Source organism: Manacus candei, unplaced genomic scaffold, assembly GCF_025592945.1.
Source record: "Manacus candei isolate 608988 ecotype Guabito, Panama unplaced genomic scaffold, ASM2559294v1 h1tg000112l, whole genome shotgun sequence".
NCBI lineage: Eukaryota > Metazoa > Chordata > Aves > Passeriformes > Pipridae > Manacus > Manacus candei.
The window spans coordinates 457,015-473,386 of NW_026138160.1; the positions used below are offsets into that span (position 1 = coordinate 457,015).

The 16,372-nt window shown below is 53.6% G+C and overlaps 5 protein-coding genes across 5 annotated transcripts; 2 read left to right on the forward strand and 3 right to left on the reverse strand.

Moving 5' to 3' along the window:
• Positions 1–1,627: 1,627 nt before the first annotated feature.
• On the forward strand, positions 1,628–12,066 carry LOC127461706 (feather keratin Cos2-2-like). Its single transcript, XM_051769748.1, has 3 exons — positions 1,628–1,658; positions 11,019–11,244; positions 11,613–12,066. The coding sequence occupies exons 2-3, from the start codon at positions 11,137–11,139 to the stop codon at positions 11,955–11,957; spliced, it is 453 nt and encodes a 150-aa protein (XP_051625708.1). The 5' UTR covers positions 1,628–1,658; positions 11,019–11,136; the 3' UTR covers positions 11,958–12,066.
• On the forward strand, positions 2,241–2,597 carry LOC127461717 (feather keratin Cos2-2-like). Its single transcript, XM_051769760.1, has one exon. The coding sequence runs from the start codon at positions 2,274–2,276 to the stop codon at positions 2,595–2,597; it is 324 nt and encodes a 107-aa protein (XP_051625720.1). The 5' UTR covers positions 2,241–2,273.
• Positions 5,243–5,724, reverse strand: LOC127461721 (feather keratin Cos2-2-like). The gene has a single exon (XM_051769765.1). The coding sequence runs from the start codon at positions 5,548–5,550 to the stop codon at positions 5,245–5,247; it is 306 nt and encodes a 101-aa protein (XP_051625725.1). The 5' UTR covers positions 5,551–5,724; the 3' UTR covers positions 5,243–5,244.
• On the reverse strand, positions 8,200–8,523 carry LOC127461716 (feather keratin Cos2-2-like). Its single transcript, XM_051769759.1, has one exon. It carries the CDS (start codon positions 8,521–8,523, stop codon positions 8,200–8,202), a length of 324 nt encoding a protein of 107 aa, XP_051625719.1.
• A 3,730-nt stretch (positions 12,067–15,796) lies between the features above and the next one.
• Positions 15,797–16,372, reverse strand: LOC127461730 (feather keratin Cos2-2-like). The gene has a single exon (XM_051769776.1). The coding sequence runs from the start codon at positions 16,196–16,198 to the stop codon at positions 15,893–15,895; it is 306 nt and encodes a 101-aa protein (XP_051625736.1). The 5' UTR covers positions 16,199–16,372; the 3' UTR covers positions 15,797–15,892.

Below are 16,372 nucleotides of genomic sequence, written 5' to 3' on the forward strand. Positions count from 1 at the left end.
CAAATGTCCTCCTTGACATTTTCTTCGTGGTTGGGGATGTGTTTAAATACCTGAGCAATAATTACGTGAAACCTTAAAACTCTCTCATGACCTGACCGTGTTCCTGAGGGTTCTGGGACCACCCAGGGTTCCTCTGCATCAAACAGTGCCTCAATATTGTACTCCCATGGCTGAAGAGGGTTGTGCTTTTGGGACAAGCAGACCTTCCACTGCCTGCAATTGCTGAGACTGGGCCATCAGAAATGATGCTGTGCATTCATGCCAGGCCCACTCCTTGAGATGAATGAGAAGGTGAGGAGGAGGCTCTGGGCTCAAGCCAAGGTAATTTCTCCCATCTCCTACTCCCAATCCTTATGGACATCTTCTGTCTAAGGCTTCTCACCCAGCACAACTCAGCCTGGAGAAACAGGAACTGCCTTGTGTGTTTGGGAATCTTCTGACCTCTCAGGGCCTCCTGAAGCGGGGGTGTCCTCAGCTGTGTCTGAGCTCATGGCTGAGCCCAACCATTCCAAGGCCTGTAGTGACATCCCTGCTCAACAGTGCCGGGCACTGACACAGTCCCAGCTCCCCCTTTTCTGAGGAGAGCTCGTTACTGAAAAAGTGATATTTCTTTAAAAAGAGTCTATGCAGCCTTTGGTGAAGATGTGAAAAATATCTTTTAAGTTTAGCACAGTAGTGTTTGATCCCTATATTCATGGTTAATACTTAGCTTTGTACCACACAGTGCTTAGTACAAATGCCTGAGTTTGATGTGGCTTTGTGTTAACTCCCTCCATCTGTGACTTACAGTCTTGTGCCAGCAATCCCTTCCTTATTTCCCTATATCAGTGATTGATATGGACTCTCAAATGTCTTAGTTTTGAGAACAAGGATTGTGTGTCAGAACAAAGATTGATAAGAGAAGTTCGTTATGACCTGACCACGTCTTTGAGATACTCTCAAGGAGAGAGAACACACTAGAACATCTGGAACCATAAAAGGAAAACATGGGGAATGGGACGTTCCCAAGAGATGACCAAAAACTCTCAAAAGACTCCTACAAATATCCATAAATGTCCACAAACATATTTAATGTAAATGCATGGATTTAGGAACTGTAATGAATATGTAATAAAAATTTGATGAATACATGCTAGCTTTATGAATATAACCTGGTCTGTTTGGTTGCTGGGTGTGCATGTTGTGTGGAGCTTTTCAGACTCACCCAGCAGGGTGTCGACTCTAACCTAACAGACTGGTTCATGAGCTTATTTACTGGTTTTTGGTGACAACTGGAGAGGGCCACGGCACTCAGGTCTCACCAAGGAGAATCCTGACCCCAGGCCATCACTCCTCATGCTACCTGCAGGCAGCCTTGGGGCACGGAGCTGTTTCCCAGGGTCCCTGCTCCTGTCTCATGGAGAAGGCATGGCTGGGATCAGAGGTGAACTCTGGCACAGCTCAGGGGAGCCCTTGGGTGATGAGCCAAAGCCTGGAGGCATTTGAGCAGCTGGGAATTTTCCTGTCAGCAGGATCAGAGTGCCCCAGGCTGGAATCACCTGCCTCTTCTGTATCCCCTGTGCACTCAGGTCATCACTTCTGCCCATACTGATGCATCCTTGCCCCCAGAAATCCTGAAACCTCTCAGACCTGCACTCAGAAGTGTCCATGAGGGAACGGTGATGATGTAGGCCAGGAAATGCAAAGTCAGGGTAGTGGGAATGACCACCTCATGCCATACCATTCATTCCCTGGGATGTTTCCGTTCCTTGGGATCATGCAGGAAAATTGTCACTTATGCAGCACGGCCTTTGGGCCCTGAGGCACTGTGGGGCCAGTATAAAAGCCAGCCCAACTGGTGGCTCTCTCAACCCCTTCTGTCACCTCCTTCTCCTCAGCAAACCGGTGAGTGGGAAGCCCCTTTCTCCTCCCCCCTCTCTAGCACAGGGTCGAGCTTTGCAGCCCATCCCTGCTCCTTGGTCTTGTGGGAGTGCTCGGGGATGGTGGTCGTGTGGGCAGAGGGGAGAGCGCCTGTTAGGGACAGAGGCGGAGGCTGGGCTGAGGGGGCTGTTTTCCTACAGCTGAGGCAGGAGCAGCCTGGGCCTGTCTGATCTCTGAAGGCCCTGCTGGGCTCAGGGAAAGGCTCCCTGGTTGGCCCCTGCAGAGCCTCTCCCTCCCCAAGCAGCAGCAGCTGCCTTGGCTTCCTGGTGGTGCTTTGCCGGCTGTTGCTGAGGTGTGCGTGTGCTCTGCTTCCTCCCTGCCCTGTGTGCCAGGTGCAGCCCCAGGCTCCAGCCATGTCGTGCCCTGAGAAGTGCCAGCAGTGCCAGCCCTGCAACCCTTGCTGCCAGCCCTGCGGCCCGACCCCGCTGGCCAACAGCTGCAATGAGTGCTGTGTCAGGCAGTGCCAGAGCTCCACCGTCGTCATTGAGCCGCCGGCTGTGCTGGTGACCCTGCCCGGGCCCATCCTCAGCTCCTTCCCACAGAACACCGTGGTGGGATCCTCCACCTCCGCTGCCGTTGGCAGCATCCTCAGCTCTGACGGAGTGCCCATCAACTCCGGGGGCTTTGACCTCTCCTGCATCACCAACTGCTACCGTGGCAGATGTCCCCCCTGCTAAAGCCCCTGCAAACCTCCTTGGCCAACAACCTGCAAGGCCTCTCATCATGCTGCTGCACTGAAAACACAATGCTGGGACATTGCATTTAGACTTTCTGACTCTTGTTTCCTTCTTCTCCTCTCTTCTCTCTCTTCCCTTCCTTTCCTGTCACCAGCACCCAATGCTACCCTCCTGGGGACCTTTTGGCCTCCCTGCCTCTGCAGCCCAGGCAGAGGGACACCCCCCTGCATCTTCGGGGCTGCTGCTGGTGCCCTCTGTGAGCCACCTCCTTTGCTTCTTTAGACTCAATAAAGTTGTTTTGCATCCAAGCCTAATCGTATGAGTCCTTCTTCCTTCTGTGGCATTGCTTCCAGGGGGCGCAGCAAAACATGTGGACTCCCTTCAGTAGATTTAATTTGTGCTCTTTCCCTTTGAGCTGACAAACCCATCTGTGGCTACTCCACAGCAAGGATTATGAGGGAAAGTATGGGCCCAAAAAGTGTAAGGAGAGGGGATGTTAAACAGCAATACCAGGGCACAGCCCACAACCTCATGTCTTGATACACTGTAGTGGAATAGGTTAACATTGTATCGGAAGGTGTCGCACGGAAGCATGGAAAATGTAGTCTTTGTATAAAGCCCCCGGAGAAGGGCTCTACGGAGAATGCCCACTGTAAGGACTCGCCTAGAACTGTGGGAAATATGTGATGTCATGTGGGTATATAAAACCATGTCAGCCTGTGAATAAAGGGATTTACCAGTTGCACACCACCTGGTTGATCTGTGATTTCAGTGATATACCACACCTCCCTTACACTGACTCTTCGGCCCAGCTTGTGTCCAGACAGGCAGGGCTGAGGTGTTTCACGTGTCAGGACTGGGATCAGCCACACAAAAGAGCTGAGTGGGATCAGCTACTCCATGCAGCCCTTTGTAGACAGATGTACCATGAAGAAAGACATGACGCTGTGAAGAGCCTGCACCAGAACAGAGTCCTGGCAGGAATGTCCACTGCAGAAGTGTAAAGTTGACAGTGGAGCAGGTCTTGCTGGCAGGAGCTGTTACACTGTCATGGAGCTACACATTCCCTCTGCAGAAGGATCTGGACAGGCTGGATACATGGGCCAAGCCAACACTGAGGGCCTACAAAGCTAATTACTGAGTCCTACACTTTGACCACAATAACCCCCTGCAGCTCTACAGGCAGAGCAGTTGGAGAGAGGCCCAGTGGAAGAGGACCTGGGGCTGCTGGTCAACAGTTTTTGAACGTGAGCCAGACTGTTCCCAACTGGACAGGAAGGCTGAGGGCATCTTGGTCTGTATCAGGAATAGTGTCCAGCAGGAGCAGGGCAGTGATTGTGCCTGTCTACTGTGCACTGGTGAGGTCACACCTCGAGTGCTGTGTCCAGTTCTGGGCCCCTCAGCTGAGGAAGGACATTGAGGTGCTGGAGTGAGTCCAGAGAAGGGCAATGGAGCTGGTGAAGTGCCTAGAGGGTATATCCTGTGAGGGGAGGCTGAGGGAGCTGGGGGGGTTTAGCCTGCAGAAGAGGAGGCTCAGGGGACACCTTGTCACACCCTACAGCTCCCAGAAATGAGATTGTATCTAAACCCACATTGCTCCCCAGCCTTCCTTCTACCTGCTTTCAGCTCCACTGCCAAATTCTCTACTTTCTTTCCAACCAGTGGCACAGGAGGAGAGGGAAAGGGGGTTGTGCTCAGCCCATTCTGGAAGTCTGTACTCCTTCCTGCCACTCTACTCCCCTACTCCACTGTAGTTTCCCGGCTACAGTGTGGGACATTTCCAAAGGATGTAGTTGTTAAAAGACAAAATGCTCCATTGTTTCTCCCCAACAGGCTCACAGGTCCTGGCAGTAGGACCTGCTCCATTGTGGGCTTCTTTCCACTGCAGTGGACATTCCTGACAAGAATTTTTTCAAGAGCAGGTTCTTCCTGGGGTCACAGCTTCCTTCATGGTATATCCAACTGCAAAGGGCTCCATAGAACAGCGGATGCCACTCAACTCTTTTGTGTGGCTGATCGGAGTCCTCAAAAGTTAAACAGCTCAACCCTGCCTGTCTGGACGCAAGCTGGGCAAACAATGGGACATGTAGGAGGGGATGAGGTTGTGGGCTGTGTTCAGGCATTGCTGTTTCCCATTCCCACACCTGACACTTCTTGGAGCCATCTTCTGCCTGATGGTCTTTGCTGTGGAGTCCCAGGGAATAAGTTTGTGAGCTCCAGGGGAAAGGGCATAAAAAAAACCCGACTGAAAGGAGTCCCACCCTCGACTCTGTTCATCATTTTCTCCAAGCTGAATGGAAGAGTTGCCACTGAAGGAAGGAGGACTCATAGGCCCAGGTTTGGATGCAGAACAACTTTATTGAGTCTAAAGAAGCAAAGGAGGTGGCTCACAGAGGGCACCAGAAGCAGCCCCAAAGATGCAGGGGGGGTGTCCCTCTGCCTGGGCTGCAGAGGTAGGGAGGCCAAAAGGTCCCCAGGAGGGTGGCATTGGGTGGTGGTGACAGGAAAGGAAGGGAGAGAGAGAAGAGAGGAGAAGAAGGAAACAAGAGCCATAAAGTCTAAACGCAATGTCCCAGCGTTGTATTTTCAGTGCAGCAGCATGATGAGAGGTCTTGCAGGTTGTTGGCCAAGGAGGTTTGCAGGGGCTTTAGCAGGGGGGACATCTGCCACGGTAGCAGCTGGTGATGCAGGAGAGGTCAAAGCCCCCGGAGTTGATGGGCACTCCGTCAGAGCTGAGGATGCTGCCAACGGCAGCGGAGGTGGAGGATCCCACCACGGTGTTCTGTGGGAAGGAGCTGAGGATGGGCCCGGGCAGGGTCACCAGCACAGCCGGCGGCTCAATGACGACGGTGGAGCTCTGGCACTGCCTGACACAGCACTCATTGCAGCTGTTGGCCAGCGGGGTCGGGCCGCAGGGCTGGCAGCAAGGGTTGCAGGGCTGGCAGCACGACATGTCTCTGGCTCACAGGGGCACCTGGCACACAGGGCAGGGAGAAGCACAAAGCAGACACACATGAGAAGCAGCCCTGCACCCAACTCCCCTGCAGACAAGGCACCTCCTGCACCACATGACACTGCCCAGCCCAAAGCCCAGCAGCCTCCTCAGCCAAGTCCCAGCCTCTCTCTGCACAACACCTTCTCTCCCTTCCCTCTCCCAGCACAAGCAGCTCCCAGCCCTGGGCTAACACAGCCCATATCAGCTGTAGCAGGGAAAGAAGAAGGGCTTTCCCACTCACCTGATTCCCCAGGAGAAGGAGATGACAGAAGTGGATGCGAGAGCAGAGACCTGGGCTGCCTTTTATAGCAGTCCTGCACTGCCTCAGGCCCACAGGCACCTTTGTGCAAGTCATAATTTTCTGACAAGCTCATGTCAGTTGTGAACCATCCCAGCTAATGGTAGGGGCTGTGTCCTGGTTTCCTGCACTGCTGCCTTTTCATTTCCTGGTTTCTGCCACGTGTTTTCCTAAATGAAAACTTCTGGAAGAATCGGTATGAGAGGCCCAAGGATTTCCGGGACATAAAGACATCATTGCAGGCACAAGGCTCAGATCAAGGGCTGGTGTCTTCCCGTGCAGGCAGGTGATGAGAACCTGTGTCATGTCTGTGTGGTTTTCCTATGGTGCCGTTGTCATGAAATGGGCTCTGCCCTCATGCTTCCTGCTCGCATTCCCAAGGACTACCATGAGAGGGGAGATGAAGCATCCTTTTCTTTTTCCCTTCCCTTCTCTCTGTGACACTCATTCTTTGTTTCACTCAGGCTTCTGCTGGCAGGGGTTGACCCTCTTGTATATTTACAGTGTTCTCACGAAAATTGTGCCCATCTCATTCACCTCATCCTCTCTCTGTACACTCTCTGCAGGTGCCTTCGGAAGACAAGGGGCATTTCTGTGGCCTGGTCTGTTCCCAGGTTACTTAAGTCCTCTTCTATCAGAGGTGTTCCCTACATATTTTCAACCGAGTTCCCACTTTTTTATGTTTTTCGATATGTCTATGAGTGTCTATGTTTGTATGTATGTCGGAGGGTTCAGATTTTTGCAGGACTCAAGGCACACATGTGTCAGTCTGTGTGTGGGGGATCCCCATCAGGAAGGCAGTGGAAGGTTCCAGCACTGGATCTGCCCTTGGTGTGTCCGTGAGCATCACAGAGTAGCCGGTTGCCCCACCAGAAGGAGCCAATCTACAGCTGAATGGTGCTGCCTTCGACCCAGCAGAGGAGTGTCCAGAGAACCGAAATGCAACCTCTGCCTCCTGCACCCTCCATTTCTTGCTTTCTGTTCAGGGGGAAAGCCAATAACTCCTGCCCGCTGTGCAGGCCCTGATCCCTGAATCAATTCCCTGTTGGCGGAATGTTGCTGAGACCCTGTGCCAAATGGGTGTGGAACTGAAGGGATCAGGGTCGAGATGTCGCTCTGCGGGGAGATGTAGGACAGACATTCTGGGTGGCACTGGGACAGTCAAAGAGCTGTGGACTCGTTTTGGTGTTTGAGCACCAGGACTTCCATAGCTCCCCAAAAAGCTGAATCAGAGTTGCCAGCAACTGTGTCTAGGCAGGCAGGGACATGTGCTTTGGGGCCAAATGGATCAAACCCATCTCCTCCATCAAGAGAGAGGCCAGGCAAATTCCCTCTTTGCCTAGGGAGCAGTGCTATCACTTTTCTTTAGGTTATTCACATTTACATTCATCCCTGTCTGATGCCTGGGCTGGTGCTTTGTAGTTGAACTTGTTATTCATCTAATTGTGCTTTACTCTGCATTGGACCCATTGTGTTGTGGAAATGTGGCAAGGTTTGGGAGCTGGGGGAGAAGGCTGCCAGGCTGGGCTCTGTGAGAAGAGTCCAGTGGTTCCTGCCCTGTGTGTGTGAGAGTCAGTTCCAACTCTCCAGAAGGGACTCAACGCTGCCCAACACTGAGTACATTTTTCACACTGCTGATTCCTCTGTGAAAACTTATATCATCAGAAGTTATTTGGGTTGGGAGGGAACTTCGTGACCGTTTACTTCCACACACCCTACCCTCCACAGTTTGGCAGGAATGCCACCCACTAAATCAGATTACCCAAAGCCCTGTTGAATCTCACCTTGAACACTTCCAGGGTTAAGGCATCTACAACAATTCTGGGAAACTTTTTCGAGTGCCTCACAACACTCACAACTGGAGACGTGTTTTTCAGCTCCAAAAGAAAGGACTCAAAGACAAATTCACTGAAGGGAATCCCACCCTCTCCCTTCCTCCACCTTCTTCCCTGAGATCAACGGAAGAGTTGGCACTGAAGGAAGGAGGACTTGGAGAGCACAGCTTGGATGCAAAACAACTTTATTGAGTCTAAAGAAGCAAAGGAGGTGGCTCACAGAGGGCACCAGCAGCAGCCCCAAAGATGCAGGGGGGGTGTCCCTCTGCCTGGACTGCAGAGGCAGGGAGGCCAGAAGGTCCCCAGGAGGGTGGCATTGGGTGCTGGTGACAGGAAAGGAAGGGAAGAGAGAGAAGAGAGGAGAAGGAAACAAGAGTCATAAAGTCTAAATGCAATGTCCCAGCGTTGTGTTTTCAGTGCAGCAGCATGATGAGAGGTCTTGCAGGTTGTTGGCCAAGAAGGTTTGCAGGGGCTTTAGCAGGGGGGACATCTGCCACGGTAGCAGCTGGTGATGCAGGAGAGGTCAAAGCCCCCGGAGTTGATGGGCACTCCGTCAGAGCTGAGGATGCTGCCAACGGCAGCGGAGGTGGAGGATCCCACCACGGTGTTCTGTGGGAAGGAGCTGAGGATGGGCCCGGGCAGGGTCACCAGCACAGCCGGCGGCTCAATGACGACGGTGGAGCTCTGGCACTGCCTGACACAGCACTCATTGCAGCTGTTGGCCAGCGGGGTCGGGCCGCAGGGCTGGCAGCAAGGGTTGCAGGGCTGGCACTGCTGGCACTTCTCAGGGCAAGACATGGCTGGAGCCTGGGGCTGCACCTGGCACACAGGGCAGGGAGGAAGCAGAGCACACGCACACCTCAGCAACAGCCGGCAAAGCACCACCAGGAAGCCAAGGCAGCTGCTGCTGCTTGGGGAGGGAGAGGCTCTGCAGGGGCCAACCAGGGAGCCTTTCCCTGAGCCCAGCAGGGCCTTCAGAGATCAGACAGGCCCAGGCTGCTCCTGCCTCAGCTGTAGGAAAACAGCCCCCTCAGCCCAGCCTCCGCCTCTGTCCCTAACAGACGCTCTCCCCTCTGCCCACACGACCACCATCCCCGAGCACTCCCACAAGACCAAGGAGCAGGGATGGGCTGCAAAGCTCAACCCTGTGCTAGAGAGGGGGGAGGAGAAAGGGGCTTCCCACTCACCGGCTTGCTGAGGAGAAGGAGGTGACAGAAGGGGTTGAGAGAGCCACCAGTTGGGCTGGCTTTTATACTGGCCCCACAGTGCCTCAGGGCCCAAAGGCCGTGCTGCATAAGTGACAATTTTCCTGCATGATCCCAAGGAACGGAAACATCCCAGGGAATGAATGGTATGGCATGAGGTGGTCATTCCCACTACTCTGACTTTGCATTTCCTGGCCTACATCATCACCTTTCCCTCATGTACACTTCTGAGTGCAGGTCTGAGAGGTTCCAGGATTTCTGGGGGCAAGGATGCATCAGTATGGGCAGAAGTGATGACCTGAGTGTACAAGGGATACAGAAGAGGCAGGTGATGCCAGCCTGGGGCACTCTGGTGGATTTCTGTAATGCTTCCTGACTTCTGTAATTCCTGCTGGCAGGAAGGGTCCCGGCTGCCCCCAGCCCTCCGTTCCTTGGCTCATCACCCAAAGTCCTCCCCTGAATGTGGGTCTTGCCCCGCTGGTCAAAACACTTTGGCTTCCTCCTGTGCCTGGACAGTCCCTGAGACTCCTCTGGCACTGCTGCCTGAGCATCTGTGCTGCTCAGAGGCCCCCTCCCTGCTCTGGCAGGGAGCTCCCGGGCAGCTCCTCACTCCCATCCCTTCCCATCCCCTCTGCCCCCTGTGCTGATCCCCAGTAATGGGTGGGGGAGTGTGACTGTGCCCTGGAGCGTGTGAGTGTCTGCACATCCCTGTGCTTGTGCTCCCCTGGGAACACACCCCTGGCAGCCTCTGGCCTGCAGTGTCTCTCTGTGCACAGGGGAGAGCACTTGTGTGCAACCTGCTTTGTGAGTCCTTGGGCATGTTTGCTGTGTCTGTGCATCTGGGTTTGTCCTTGTGCTCCCTGGGCAGGTTGGGAATGTGTCAGTGCCTGCGGGGGTGTCCTCAGCTGTGTCTGAGCTCATGGCTGAGCCCAACCATTCCAAGGCCTGTAGTGACATCCCTGCTCAACAGTGCCGGGCACTGACACAGTCCCAGCTCCCCCTTTTCTGAGGAGAGCTCGTTACTGAAAAAGTGATATTTCTTTAAAAAGAGTCTATGTAGCCTTTGGTGAAGATGTGAAAAATATCTTTTAAGTTTAGCACAGTAGTGTTTGATCCCTATATTCATGGTTAATACTTAGTTTTGTACCACACAGTGCTTAGTACAAATGCCTGAGTTTGATGTGGCTTTGTGTTAACTCCCTCCATCTGTGACTTACAGTCTTGTGCCAGCAATCCCTTCCTTATTTCCCTATATCAGTGATTGATATGGACTCTCAAATGTCTTAGTTTTGAGAACAAGGATTGTGTGTCAGAACAAAGATTGATAAGAGAAGTTCGTTATGACCTGACCACGTCTTTGAGATACTCTCAAGGAGAGAGAACTCACTAGAACATCTGGAACCATAAAAGGAAAACATGGGGAATGGGACGTTCCCAAGAGATGACCAAAAACTCTCAAAAGACCCCTACAAATATCCAAAACAGTCCACAAATATATTTAATGTAAATGCATAGATTTAGGAACTGTAATGAATAAGTAATAAAAATTTGATGAATATGTGCTAGCTTTATGTATATAACCTGGTCTGTTTGGCTGCTGGGTGTGCATGTTGTGTGGAGTTTTTCACACTCACCCAGCAGGGTGTCGACTCTAACCTAACAGACTGGTTCATGAGCTTATTTACTGGTTTTTGGTGACAACTGGAGAGGGCCACGGCACTCAGGTCTCACCAAGGAGAATCCTGACCCCAGGCCATCACTCCTCATGCTACCTGCAGGCAGCCTTGGGGCACGGAGCTGTTTCCCAGGGTCCCTGCTCCTGTCTCATGGAGAAGCCATGGCTGGGATCAGAGGTGAACTCTGGCACAGCTCAGGGGAGCCCTTGGGTGATGAGCCAAAGCCTGGAGGCATTTGAGTAGCTGGGAATTTTCCTGTCAGCAGGACCAGAGTGCCCCAGGCTGGAATCACCTGCCTCTTCTGTATCCCTTGTGCACTCAGGTCATCACTTCTGCCCATACTGACACATCCTTGCCCCCAGAAATCCTGAAACCTCTCAGACCTGCACTCAGAAGTGTCCATGAGGGAAAGGTGATGATGTAGGCCAGGAAATGCAAAGTCAGGGTAGTGGGAATCACCACCTCATGCCATACCATTCATTCCCTGGGATGTTTCCGTTCCTTGGGATCATGCAGGAAAATTGTCACTTATGCAGCACGGCCTTTGGGCCCTGAGGCACTGTGGGGCCAGTATAAAAGCCAGCCCAACTGGTGGCTCTCTCAACCCCTTCTGTCACCTCCTTCTCCTCAGCAAGCCGGTGAGTGGGAAGCCCCTTTCTCCTCCCCCCTCTCTAGCACAGGGTCGAGCTTTGCAGCCCATCCCTGCTCCTTGGTCTTGTGGGAGTGCTCGGGGATGGTGGTCGTGTGGGCAGAGGGGAGAGCGTCTGTTAGGGACAGAGGCGGAGGCTGGGCTGAGGGGGCTGTTTTCCTACAGCTGAGGCAGGAGCAGCCTGGGCCTGTCTGATCTCTGAAGGCCCTGCTGGGCTCGGGGAAAGGCTCCCTGGTTGGCCCCTGCAGAGCCTCTCCCTCCCCAAGCAGCAGCAGCTGCCTTGACTTCCTGGTGGTGCTTTGCCGGCTGTTGCTGAGGTGTGCGTGTGCTCTGCTTCCTCCCTGCCCTGTGTGCCAGGTGCAGCCCCAGGCTCCAGCCATGTCGTGCCCTGAGAAGTGCCAGCAGTGCCAGCCCTGCAACCCTTGCTGCCAGCCCTGCGGCCCGACCCCGCTGGCCAACAGCTGCAATGAGTGCTGTGTCAGGCAGTGCCAGAGCTCCACCGTCGTCATTGAGCCGCCGGCTGTGCTGGTGACCCTGCCCGGGCCCATCCTCAGCTCCTTCCCACAGAACACCGTGGTGGGATCCTCCACCTCCGCTGCCGTTGGCAGCATCCTCAGCTCTGACGGAGTGCCCATCAACTCCGGGGGCTTTGACCTCTCCTGCATCACCAGCTGCTACCGTGGCAGATGTCCCCCCTGCTAAAGCCCCTGCAAACCTCCTTGGCCAACAACCTGCAAGACCTCTCATCATGCTGCTGCACTGAAAACACAACGCTGGGACATTGCATTTAGACTTTATGGCTCTTGTTTCCTTCTCCTCTCTTCCCTCTCCCCCTTCCTTTCCTGTCACCAGCACCCAATGCCACCCTCCTGGGGACCTTTTGGCCTCCCTGCCTCTGCAGCCCAGGCAGAGGGACACCCCCCTGCATCTTCGGGGCTGCTGCTGGTGCCCTCTGTGAGCCACCTCCTTTGCTTCTTTAGACACAATAAAGTTGTTCTGCATTGAAACCTGGGCCTATGAGTCCTCCTTCCTTCAGTGGCAACTCTTCCATTCAGCTCAGAGGAAATGATGGACAGAGGTGAGGGTGGGACTCCGTCCAGTTGATTTTCCTTAGTGCCCTTTCCCCTGGAGCTCACAAACACATTCCTTGGGACTCCACAGCAAAGACCATCAGGCAGAAGATGGCTCCAAGAAGTGTTAGGAGTGGGAATGGGAAACAGCAATGCCTTGGCACGGCCCACAACCTCATCCCTTCCTACACCTCCCTTACATTGAGTGTTCTGCCCAGCTTGCGTCCAGACAGGCAGGGTTTGGATGTTTCACATGTCAGGATTGGGATCAACCACCTAAAAGACTGGATTGGGATCAGCTGTTCTATGGAAGCCTTTTTCATGTGGATGTACCGTGAAGAAAGCCACGACCCTGTGAAGAGCCTGTTCCAGAAAAGATTCCTGGCAGGAATGTCCACTGCAGAAGAGTGAAGCCAACAATGGAGCAGGTCTCGCTGGCAGGAGCTGTGAAGCTATCAGGGAGTTATGATGGAATATTCCCTCTGCAGAAGGATCTGGACAGGCTGGATACATTGTCCGATCCAGCAGGGTGACGTTCTACAAGACCATATGTCAGGTCCTACACTTTGGCCACAATAACCCCCTGCAGCTCTACAGGCTGGGGGCAGAGCACTTGGAGAGAGGCCCAGTGGAAGAGGACTTGGGGCTGCTGGTGGATATGGCTGAACATGAGCCACAGTGTGCTCAGGTGGGCAAGAAGGCCAAGGGCATCCTGGTCTGTATCAGGAATAGTGTCCAGCAGGAGCAGGGCAGTGATTGTGCCTGTCTACTGTGCACTGGTGAGGTCACACCTCGAGTGCTGTGTCCAGTTCTGGGCCCCTCAGCTGAGGAAGGACATTGAGGTGCTGGAGTGAGTCCAGAGAAGGGCAATGGAGCTGGTGAAGTGCCTAGAGGGTATATCCTGTGAGGGGAGGCTGAGGGAGCTGGGGGGGTTTAGCCTGCAGAAGAGGAGGCTCAGGGGAGACCTCCTCACTCTCTACAACTCTTTGAAAGGAGGTTGTAGCCAGGTGGGGGTGGGTCTCTTCCCCCAGGCAACCAGCAGAGTTCAGGCTGCTCAGAGAAGTAGTAAACAAGGTGTTTCAAGGTCATGATGGGTGGATCTTGGCAAATGGCCTGGTGCCCATGAAGAGATCCTATCACTGCCCATCCTCAGCTGGGTGAGGGCAGAAAATACAATGCCAAGGTGAGGGGTCAAAGTAAGGTCAGGGGAAACACTCAGCAATTACTGTCCCAGAAAAAGGTGATTCATGTTGGGGAAATATATTTAACTTATTGCAAATTTCCCATGGAGTTGGGTAAAGTGAAATATTAGCAAATTTAAACCCACATTCCCCCCAGCCTCCTTTCTTCCTGGTCTCAGCTTTGCTGAAGACTTCTTGTAAGGTAAAACATGTGCAGGTAATCTTCCCAAGAATGCCAGGACTGTGGAATGATTAAAAAATAAGTTTTATTTCAGATGCAAGGACCATTTCTTGATGAGGTGGTGCACCTGGCCTCCAGTGGAAAAAGGCACCTCCTGTTTCCTCCTTCGAGTTTCCATTATGTCTGCTCCCCCCACTCTCCCTGCTGGAACGAGAAGGCCTATGGCATCTGCTCTCTCCTCTCCCATCAGAGAGTGAGCTTCTGCAATGCAAGAGGGGAGAGAACTGCAATATTTTGCAAAAGCTGGCAAGGGAAGCCTTTCCTAAGCATAATAACTAACTTCTCAGTAACAAAATCTTCCACAAAAAGAGTTATTCATCCCTACACTTCTCCACCTTCTTCTCCCTCCACCAGAGGCACAGGGGGAGAGGGAAAGGGGGTTGTGCTCAGCCCATTCTGGAAGTCTCTGCACTCCTTCCTGCCACTCTGCTCCCCTGCTCCACTGTGGGTCCCCTGCTACAGGGTGGGTCATTTCCAAAGGGTGCATGCCGCGGTCCGAAAGGGGGGGGATGCGACTGTGGCACCACACAGGTCCGGGACACAAAGGTAGGATGCAGGTAGAATGCTTTATTCACGCATGCACGCGATCTTTTATCAGCTCGGGAGGGGAAAGGGCCAGAACATAGGGCGGAGCATGAGACAGACAAGCACGGGGACAAACCAGGATAGGGACACGGGCAAAAGAGGAGGAGCGTGGGAGGATCCGGGGAGAGAAGGGGCGAATGGAGGCTGTCCCCTCTCTGCAGCTTCTCCAGCCAATCCACAGGAAAGCAGGGGAGCGGACAAGCCTGAACATGCCCGGGAAATACAAAGTCTGGGGAAGGATACAATGCGTATATACATAATAACTGTAAAGTCTGTATCATAAAGTCCTTTCAATGACTGTACATCTTTTTTCTCTTCTGACATTTTCCCCATATTGATTCCTAGTCATTCACAGGTGCAGTTCTTCAGGAACAAAATACTCCAGCATTACTCTTTGATAGGGAAGGGGCTCCCTGGTGGTCTAGTGGTCAGGATGCAGCGCTCTCACCCCCGCGGCCCGGGTTCGATTCCCGGTCAGGGAACCCCTCCGGGCAGATGGAGCTCGTCAGCCGTGTAAGGCCATCCATCTAAGGTCACTCTAAACAAACCTGCGTCCTGGGGACCTCGCTGCCACCGTCCAAGCTTCACTCGGCCCAGCAGTTGAACCTTAGGATTAAAGAGTGGGCTCAGTTCAGCACACACTGTGTCTCACCTAAAAAAATCCACTGTGCAGGCTCAAAGGGTAATGACCTTTCCCAAATCTTCGTTCGCGAAGACTGGCCATACTCTTTGATAGGGTAACAGGTCCTGGCAGTAGGACCTGCTCCATTCTGGGTTTCTCTCCACGGCAGTGGATATTCCTGCCAGGATTCTTTTCTAGTGCAGGCTTTTCACAGCACCACAGCTTTCTTCATGGTACATCCACCTACAAAGGGCTCCATAGAACAGCTGATCCCACTCAGCTCTCTTGTGTGTCTGATCCCAATCCTGACATGTGAAACATCCCAACCCTGCCTGTCTGGACACAAGCTGGGCAGAACAGTCAATGTAAGGGAGGTGTAGGAAGGGATGAGGTTGTGGGCTGTGTTCAGGCATTGCTGTTTCCCATTCCCACTCCTAACACTTCTTGGAGCCATCTTCTGCCTGATGGTCTTTGCTGTGGAGTCCCAGGGAATAAGTTTGTGAGCTCCAGGGGAAAGGGCACTAAGGAAAATCAACTGGAAGGAGTCCCACCCTCGACTCTGTTCATCATTTTCTCCAAGCTGAATGGAAGAGTTGCCACTGAAGGAAGGAGGACTCATAGGCCCAGGTTTGGATGCAAAACAACTTTATTGAGTCTAAAGAAGCAAAGGAGGTGGCTCACAGAGGGCACCAGCAGCAGCCCCGAAGATGCAGGGGGGGTGTCCCTCTGCCTGGGCTGCAGAGGCAGGGAGGCCAAAAGGTCCCCAGGAGGGTGGCATTGGGTGCTGGTGACAGGAAAGGAAGGGAAGAGAGAGAAGAGAGGAGAAGAAGGAAACAAGAGCCATAAAGTCTAAATGCAATGTCCCAGCGTTGTGTTTTCAGTGCAGCAGCATGATGAGAGGTCTTGCAGGTTGTTGGCCAAGGAGGTTTGCAGGGGCTTTAGCAGGGGGGACATCTGCCACGGTAGCAGCTGGTGATGCAGGAGAGGTCAAAGCCCCCGGAGTTGATGGGCACTCCGTCAGAGCTGAGGATGCTGCCAACGGCAGCGGAGGTGGAGGATCCCACCACGGTGTTCTGTGGGAAGGAGCTGAGGATGGGCCCGGGCAGGGTCACCAGCACAGCCGGCGGCTCAATGACGACGGTGGAGCTCTGGCACTGCCTGACACAGCACTCATTGCAGCTGTTGGCCAGCGGGGTCGGGCCGCAGGGCTGGCAGCAAGGGTTGCAGGGCTGGCAGCACGACATGTCTCTGGCTCACAGGGGCACCTGGCACACAGGGCAGGGAGAAGCACAAAGCAGACACACATGAGAAGCAGCCCTGCACCCAACTCCCCTGCAGACAAGGCACCTCCTGCACCACATGACACTGCCCAGCCCAAAGCCCAGCAGCCTCCTCAGCCAAGTCCCAGCCTCTCTCTG

Coding starts and splice junctions, on each gene's coding strand:
- LOC127461730 (XM_051769776.1), bottom strand. CDS start 16,198: ATGTCGTGCTGCCAGCCCTGCAACCCTTGCTGCCAGCCCTGCGGCCCG.
- LOC127461706 (XM_051769748.1), top strand. CDS start 11,137: ATGCAGCACGGCCTTTGGGCCCTGAGGCACTGTGGGGCCAGTATAAAA. Junction 11,245..11,612: donor TCCTTCTCCTCAGCAAGCCG/GTGAGTGGGAAG, acceptor CCTGTGTGCCAG/GTGCAGCCCCAGGCTCCAGC.
- LOC127461717 (XM_051769760.1), top strand. CDS start 2,274: ATGTCGTGCCCTGAGAAGTGCCAGCAGTGCCAGCCCTGCAACCCTTGC.
- LOC127461716 (XM_051769759.1), bottom strand. CDS start 8,523: ATGTCTTGCCCTGAGAAGTGCCAGCAGTGCCAGCCCTGCAACCCTTGC.
- LOC127461721 (XM_051769765.1), bottom strand. CDS start 5,550: ATGTCGTGCTGCCAGCCCTGCAACCCTTGCTGCCAGCCCTGCGGCCCG.